The sequence below is a fragment of the Pecten maximus genome, unplaced genomic scaffold, assembly GCF_902652985.1.
Source record: "Pecten maximus unplaced genomic scaffold, xPecMax1.1, whole genome shotgun sequence".
Classification (NCBI taxonomy): domain Eukaryota; kingdom Metazoa; phylum Mollusca; class Bivalvia; order Pectinida; family Pectinidae; genus Pecten; species Pecten maximus.
This window is the reverse complement of record NW_022980053.1, coordinates 19638-28077: the sequence shown is the minus strand read 5'-3', so window position 1 is coordinate 28077 and position 8440 is coordinate 19638. Positions and strand designations below refer to the sequence as shown.

General features: G+C 36.7%; 1 protein-coding gene across 2 annotated transcripts; it reads right to left on the bottom strand.

Moving 5' to 3' along the window:
- Window positions 1-1873: 1873 nt before the first annotated feature.
- Window positions 1874-7957, bottom strand: LOC117319388. 2 transcript variants are annotated; one of them, XR_004530715.1, is made up of 5 exons: window positions 7552-7957; window positions 5672-5840; window positions 5126-5302; window positions 4664-4827; window positions 1874-2264 (listed from the first exon to the last, which is right to left on the bottom strand). XR_004530715.1 is itself a non-coding variant. In XM_033874204.1 (5 exons), the coding sequence occupies exons 3-5, from the start codon at window positions 5249-5251 to the stop codon at window positions 2248-2250; spliced, it is 318 nt and encodes a 105-aa protein (XP_033730095.1). In that variant the 5' UTR covers window positions 5252-5302; window positions 5672-5840; window positions 7552-7955; the 3' UTR covers window positions 1874-2247. The 2 variants fall into 2 exon arrangements, 1 of the variants encoding a protein (XP_033730095.1); XM_033874204.1 differs by having other exon boundaries at window positions 5115-5302; window positions 7552-7955.
- Window positions 7958-8440: the final 483 nt, after the last annotated feature.

Sequence of the window (8440 nt, the reverse complement as noted above, 5' to 3'; positions counted from 1 at the left end):
TTATTTGTCCACAATTTCTAAACACCATGATTTTAGTTATATCAACATTGACCACCAGATTCCATTTTATGATATATGCATATAAAAGAATCAAACATAATTTGTAAATCTTCTGGGCAGTTAACAAATAAAGCCATGTCGTCGGTATACATTAGCAAGAAAAGATCAAGCATCTGTAATTCAATCACAGGGGCATGTCTAGTTTTATATTACAGAAATAGTCATAAATACCTATATATATTGTCAATATATATAGGTATTTATGACTATTTCTGTAATATAAAACTAGACATGCCCCTGTGATTCAATACTTGGACAGTTGTCATTAATAAAGTGTATTTAGATACAAAGAAAATAACACAGGTGATTATATTTCCCCTTGTAAGAGTCCGGTATAATTAGGGAAGCACTGACTGAAGTCAGTATCACTATCGAAAATATAAAAATCGTCGTCAGTATATTTCTCTATACATCTAAATTTAGATCATCGTCTAATGGCAGAAAATCGGACGACATTTTCCATGTTTTTCTATATAAATCTTTAACGGAAAAATGGTGCTTTTTTCGGTAAGACACTACTTAAATATCGTTGTTCACATCTGCCGATATACATTACAGTGCAAAGGTATAACTATCGCCAGTATGAAGTTATCTCGGCCAAACGCGGTGACACTCTTGGCACGGCACATATGTCACTAATATAAACAACTCTGATATCCACCTATTGCGCAGCCGCAGCGCTTGGTCTCGCTAGATCTCGTGCTAAATATACTTCCGGTCATGAGAACAAAAGGTGAGGTCGTGACTCTGCGAGAAAAGCGGTTGTCGCGAATCCCTAGTATATAGGTCTCTGGTAATATTTACACCAACTCGGTAATATTTATACAGTCTGTACCAGTACATCGCTACTGTCACTATACTATATGTACGGTGTTTACACTTATTTACACATAAATATATGTGCCGGAATATATACAGAACGTGTTATTTAACATTTAAACCACTGTATAATATCGTTGTCCAACTAATCCAATTCGCCTTGTAAACTATCGTGTGTTTGTGTTGCCTCGATTTCAAAACAGTTACGTGATGATTTAAAAATAATTTCCGCGCTAAATTTAGAGGAGGATTCCCAACTAAATCAAGTGGTCAAGCTGGACATGCGGATCGACTGTGAACATTGGGACAGCACAGAAACATAACTGGAAAGGAACAAAACACGTACATTCATTGAAAATTACAACGTTTTTACCGTGATGTCCCTTTAATTGTGGAAGAACGAATCGTCTGTATCATTTGAGTCGGTACCGACATCGTAAGTATAGGTGATTATGGTAGGACCGCTTCACGGCTGAGCGCTCCCAAGTCGAGGCTAGCCGCGGGACTCGATGGTCACGGATGGCTGCTGTCCAGGTAAAGTAGTCTACGGCTGGCAGTGCTGGTATTGCCGCGCGACAGAACCGCCCGAGGCGAATCTCGCAATATTCGTCATGATGTTTAATATTAGGCGATTTTCACGAAAACTGGATTGCTCCGTCAATACTAGATTCGAGGAGCAGAATTAGCGTCAGTGGAGAACAAAATAGACCCTGTCGGACATTTCTAGACTGTCGGGGAAACTTTAGATAGTCATGAAATAAATAGTGTAAAGTTCATGATTTCTAGATAGCTCGATAGAATTAGACGGTGGTCATGTTAAATTGGATATGATTCACAGAACTAGCTTTGACCGTCGAAAATTAGCCATGAAAATTCATAATTAGATACGTTGCTGAAAAAATGGACTGGGTTGGGTTAAATTAGATCTTTTATGGTAAAATTGGTGAAAATTTCAGAATTAGTAGAAAATATGAAAAAACTAGTACATTCGTGTCTCCCAGTGTAGGTCATCCTGACCCTTCGGGTCAGATGACCTAAAAAATGTACCTAAAACATAATGAGGAAACTGATCAGGAAGGAAACTGATCAGGTATCAGACAGATTGTTCCCTACAAAAACAGACAACACAGCAGTGTCTTGTGGACATCTTTTAATGGGGTATTCATCACCAGGTTTGAACAGATCTAGATTGACACATTCTCGATGGATATTTAGGTATCTTAATTTACAGGTACACACAGATTATGAGATATGGGTATTCTTGGACACACTTTCAGGGCAAAATAGTAAAATAAAAACTTAGGTGACTTACTCTGCTCTGAGAATACCATTCAGGTAGAATGATCTTTGTCTTTGTTTTGATGAATGTCAACTTCCTGTCTTTTCTGCAAAAAGATAAACTGCTAGGATGTAATGTTTTCTTACCCTTGATAGCAACAATCTTACCTGTCTGAAGTGTAAGATTTTCTTATCTAACATTGGGGTTGGGGTCTTTACACATACTCAACAAATGTATGGCAAGCTCCAAGGTGCGCAATGCCTTATATGAAATGTTTAGCAAGACGCATTTCACAAAAATAATTTTGCATAAAGCAAACAGCATTTATCATAAAGTTCAGGGTTGCCAACTCACTCACGCGAGACAAAAAACTCATGTAAAAACGTCCCTAAAATGTCCCTTCTCACGATGAAGCAAGCCTCACTTAACGTGAGGTACAAATCTCACACATCGATGAAGTTTTCTCAAGTCGCCTCACGCGAAGCCATGAAATCGACAACTTTAGCTTGGGACTGGTCAAAGGGGAATAACTCTTACAGTTTTTGTAAAGATTACACCAGGCGTCGCGCTTCACATCCGGTTGGTAGCGACGGAAGCACGTTCGGAGAGCTGACTTCTGAACGGCGATAACTAATATATAAGCTTAGACCTACAAAAATAGTGAGAAATATTCACATTCTCAGTTTATAACTGAACAATCCCTTTGATATTTCTTGAAATATGCCGTCGCCTAAAAGGAAAAAGATCGCTATCTGCTCCACTAAGCTCACCAAGTTCAAAGAATCGCCATGGGGAAAAAAATCACGATTGGATTTCTAAAAGTTGTTTTTGGAAATGAGCATGCCTATTGAAAGTTGTTTAAAGCTAACTTTTCGATTAGATCAAGCGCAGTATGTGATATAAATCGCCACATTTTGTCAGTTGGCATTGAGTTGGTTTTTCAGCATCTTCGCTAGCCAAGGCTTCTGATTATGTTTCACTCCATGAGTTCGTGGAGTGAAACGTAATCAGAAGCCTTGGCTAGCGAAGATGTTTTTTCAGGTAAAAGTTTATATAATTACCACAGCTAGAAATTAAACTCTTGACAGATAATTCATAAGTAATCGCATTTTATTTTTACTTTTGCAAGACAATCGGGAAAGTCTATATGGCAGTGACTGACAAAATGATGGCAAAGTTCCCTCTGCATGATCCTTCTTTGACATGGATTATTTGATACCTAGCCATAGAGCTATATACTTTATCTACTAGAAATTAAATCCAAAAATCTCAAACGCATACATGATATAAATAGAACAGATATCCATTGCTTAAAAAAAAACATTTTAAAATCTTAACCCTAAACTATTGAATAAAACTATTAATAATCAACTTATAAAAAATATTGGAAACTTATTTAGTTCTTTAAGTTTTACAACTGGCAGCTAGATTACATGTAATGTCACCAAGGATCTATGAGAAGGATTCACTTGAGGAGGAAATTATTGACTATTAGTATCGGCTTGCTCCAAAGGAGGAGATTTCAAAGCAAGAAGATATATTAAATAAATGGCTTAAATATCTGTTAATGTCTGATATTTTTTCTACAACTTTTAATCAAATAATAAAACGCTGTTATGCCGTGATGCCGCGACGTCGTCAAAAAGTCTCACACATTGGAAGAGCCCAATGTGGGAGATCTCCCACATTGGGCTACTTACAGGTTGGCAACCCTGCATAAAGCCTTGCATTGATGAAATGTCAACATCAGCTTAACAATATAATCTTTACCACCCCCTTGCAGATTAAACGGGGGTCTCAACTCTTGGGGCCACGAGGCCTGTATTCTTCTAAGAACAATTTGGTTGTGGATATTATGTAGAAAACAGGGCGTCCTTGTAGGCTTAATTTGAAAAGAAAAGAAAATCAGTAGGGTTTGATGTGTCCCTCAGAGAAGCCTAGGGTGTCATGTGTCCCTCACAGAAGCCTATACACACAAAGATTTAACTTTATTTGATAATATGTTCTCAAATTATCATTTGGACAAGCTTAAATATATTTTGCAACATTGACCCGATCTCTTCATTATATTTCACAAAATCAGAGCGCATGATGGCAATATTTTTTTCAATTCTGAAATTTAATTATGAAAAAAGAACATTTGTTTAAGACCATGGCACTGTTTTAATATAAATCGTGAAAATTAAATCTGAGTCTGACAACTGCTTATTATTACTTGTCATAATAACCATTGTACCCATTTTTAAGGACATTTAATCAGCATGAGAACGGGAGACAACTAAAAATGTTCACCCAACCTAATAGTCTGTATCCCTTGTTTATATAACACTGAATTCCCATAGACATTCTATGCTTTTCTAATTCAAATTAATTGAGGTTAAATAAATTCACAGATCATCCCAGTTTTCTTTATTATGGCTCATCCTTCTCACCAAATTGACTACTACACTTCTTTATAAGTAGGAATTGGGTATATATGAAAACTATCCCACACAATAACCTCACCTGGGTTAACGAATTCTGCATCCCAGGTACAGGCTGGTTCTGGGAAGTGTACACTGTCAAGGAGAGTGAATTTCTGAGCACAAGGTCCAGTGGTCTCTAGACACACCTGTATCCCTAGGGATATCAGGTAGCTTTTGTCATACATCATATACTCCAGCTTGTACCTGTATCAACATACACAGCATGTCTTAAGTTCTCTAAAACATTCCAGATTTATATATTAATTTCAAATACTTATTTTTCCTTTATTTTTTTATTTTTACATTTTTCATTATTTTGAAGCAGTTTATATTAATAATTTAAAACAAAAACATATCTGTATTATCTTATTATACTTTCAAAACTTTATATTATAATTACATGATAAATATTTAATCTGTGCTTTGAATTTTGTTTTAGAATGCCATTCAATATAGGAAACAAGTTCAGACTATCAATTTACAATACTTACATCATACGGACCATCTCGTAGAAGTAGAAGTATTTCTCCGTTCCATAAGGATAGCCAATCAGGGATTTCTCATGGTAGATTTTCTCAATGCTCACTTGTAGTTTCTTGTAGCACTCCTGTACATGTGTCTGGGACATTGCAGGTGATGTCGTCCGAGATTGAAGGGAGGTTGATCGTCTTTGGACAGTCTGTAGACAACACAAAAAATACTCTCTAAATCTTTTATCACCATATTACAAACTATACACCACAATATATAAATATTCATAATAAAATCTATCAAGACAATAATATATAGCTTTTTCTTAATCAAATTCAGATAATAATATCATGCATGAACGATTACTGTAAATATGATTGTTTATGATATGTTTTCTTTTCTACCTGTTCTATAAATACCATATACATCACATATTATAGTTTTGCGGCCAAATATCCTTCATGTATCTAGTGTGTATTCGTGTAAATACTTTCTTACTATAAATAATCAAAATTTTTTCAATATAAAATATTGCGGAACAAAATGATCAAAGAATAAACCTTGTGACATTGTTTACCTGAATACCAGATATCTGTAGTGGGCAGGTAGATACCAGAACTCTGGTCACATGACGTGTCAAACTGGTACACCGCCAGCTTCAGATGGGGCAGTAGACACTGTAACAGACGGGAGGGACACAGACATAGTCACACCCTCCGACACCAGCCAGCTACTCAGTGAAAAACCTGAGAAAAAATGTCATCAAATACTTTTAAAACATTTACACAATATACTTAGTACTATCCTATATACAGCACAGTTTATGGTTACTACTGTAATTAAAGGTAATATTGTTTTTAGAGTTCATATTGTTTTCACTGTACTTTATGTTATAATTTTGTTCATCATTTTGTTGTACTTCCTACGCAGCAGATGGGGAGATATTATTTACCGTCAGGTTTAACACACTAGGTTAAATATCTCTGTGACGTTTTTGTACCCCAATATTACAGTTGTTGATGTTTCTCAAAACAATATTCAGAACATTTTATTGTTCATTTTCCTTGTACATTAAATAATGATGAGGTTTTGTTAAAGTAGTAATAAAGAAGGGGTAATAAATCATGGCGACTGTGCTAAGTAGGCATCCACGGAGTGTAGTGTTACATATGTAGGATCAATACCTATAATGCGGATTACTATATTGCTAATAATCCCTTTTAAATAAGCGTGAGATATGCTACTGTTATAGGTCTGTGTGACTTTGAGTGTGTTTAGAATATTTCAGCCATTAGATTTTCTACTGTGCAAATCTGTTTATTTAACTTACTACCATCACATGTCCATCATATATTTATGCTCATTAAGAATTTTGATCTGTCGCAGTGATTAAGGGTTTGGCGGATCCTGGGGGGCTCAGACATATATATATAAAACCTAAACCGAGGAAACTCGGATAAATGGTAGGTCCTGACTCCTGTTACCAGGGGGGGGGGGGGGGGGTCCACTCCATTGTCGACACTGTCGAAGGGTGTGTCCACCTGATGAGTTATATGTTATATAACCACCGAGGGACAGGTAGTATTGGTAAATTAAAGGCAATTAAAATATGCTGCGGAGTTGAGGTTGCGTCAACCCCTTGTTACTGGGGTGACACTGATGTGCTCAAATACAGGCGGTCAGTTTTCCCTGACCCCCTGGGATCCTGCTTCATGCTGCTGTGGCCAAAAATTGCTCCATTATGAGTATGTATGTGTATTGTTATTGTAATGGTTTATTAGATTATGCTAGGTTGACAAACATGACAAACGTGTGTATGGAAATAAATGTTCTGAGTTTATTTATCTCTTAGTCTTTATTTAATGGTCTAGGACTAAACTCTGGTAACTCCAATACCTCAAGCTTTATTCACATGGTTTCAAGCAGTTCAAGTAAGCGGAATTTTAAAGACCAGCTTCTACCAGATCGATGATATAGTAGCTGAAACAGAATCAAACAGTGTTAACTTTCTGATTCCTCATTTTCCGTTATGCTTCAGTAAATGACAACCTTTACTTTAGATTTCATTACTAAAAGGTTTTAAATTTGCAGTTCTTAATTGTTTTCTGTTTACCTACCTTACTACATCTCTCCTGTGCAGACTTAGAATTGTCAGAAACAGTCTAATATGCAACAGCTAAATGCAAAACCTTACATTTATAAAACTTGAGATTTTTGGGGTAAAAATCTCGAATTTCTGGAAAATAAATGAGGTTTTGTTGGTCTAGTTTTGTCAAAAACTGAACTCAACGCTAAACCTTATCATTGTTGATGCCACAATCCCCCAGAAAAGCAACGCCTATGTGCTGCCTTTCCTACATCTTTCAAAGGCAACACAATTATATTAATTATTCGCTTTGTTTTATGCAGACATGGATAACATATGCAATTATGTACACATTTTAATGAACAACTTACTGAATCCTCACAGCCCCGAACATGTAGAAATCATACTCCTTTCCAAATTCAAAGTCATACAAGGACACCGTGAATACGAGTTTCTCAATTCCCATTTTCATTTCAAACTGACATGGGAAGAACTCGACAAAGGCTTGGAAGGCTGTGTCCACATCATCAGGTTCCATACAACAATATATACCAGTACAATGACTGGGGACAGGAGGCTGGCTCAGTGATGGTCGGTAGTGTAGATGTCAGTGAGGCACATTCTACAATCACCAATCACGGATCTAACTGTACCAGACATTTCATAATCTTTTAGCAGCTCTAAGTTTATGACAGCTGAAGTGTGAAGGGACAGACAGACAGACACCATTCAAATCCAAACCCCCTACCCACCTCCTGTTCCTAGTAGGAACTAATGATAATTCTTTTTTTGTTTTTTTTTCTGAAAAAAACTGACCGACCATTTTTTTTTAGATTATCCCGATGACATATTTATTAGCCGTACGAATAGCAGGAAGTAGTATTTTTTTTACCAGAATAACTTCATAGCTACATAAACTTACCATTGTAAACCCCATTTGTTGCCAAGCTGTACGGCACATTTGTTTGCTGACACGGAGTATCGAGAAGAAAGTCGTTGATCTTGAGGGTATCCATCAACTGGTTGACATAGTAACCGGTGACAGGTCCAACAATACCATTCTCATCCTTCCATTGTATATTTACCTAGGACTGGGAAGTTGTCACCTCATTGACAGGCTGTATATGTACCTGTGATTGGGAAGTTGTCACCCAAGTGACAGGCTGTATATTTACCTGGGATTGGGAAGTTGTCACCCAAGTGACAGGCTGTATATTTACCTAGGACTGGGAAGTTGTCGCCCCAGTGACAGGCTGTATA

Excerpts from the sequence above, each read along its gene's own strand:
- LOC117319388 (XM_033874204.1), bottom strand. The coding sequence starts at position 5,251 with ATGTCCCAGACACATGTACAGGAGTGCTACAAGAAACTACAAGTGAGC. Across the intron at positions 4,828-5,114 it reads TACGAGATGGTCCGTATGAT|GTACAAGCTGGAGTATATGA; the intron begins GTAAGTATTGTA and ends ATGTTGATACAG.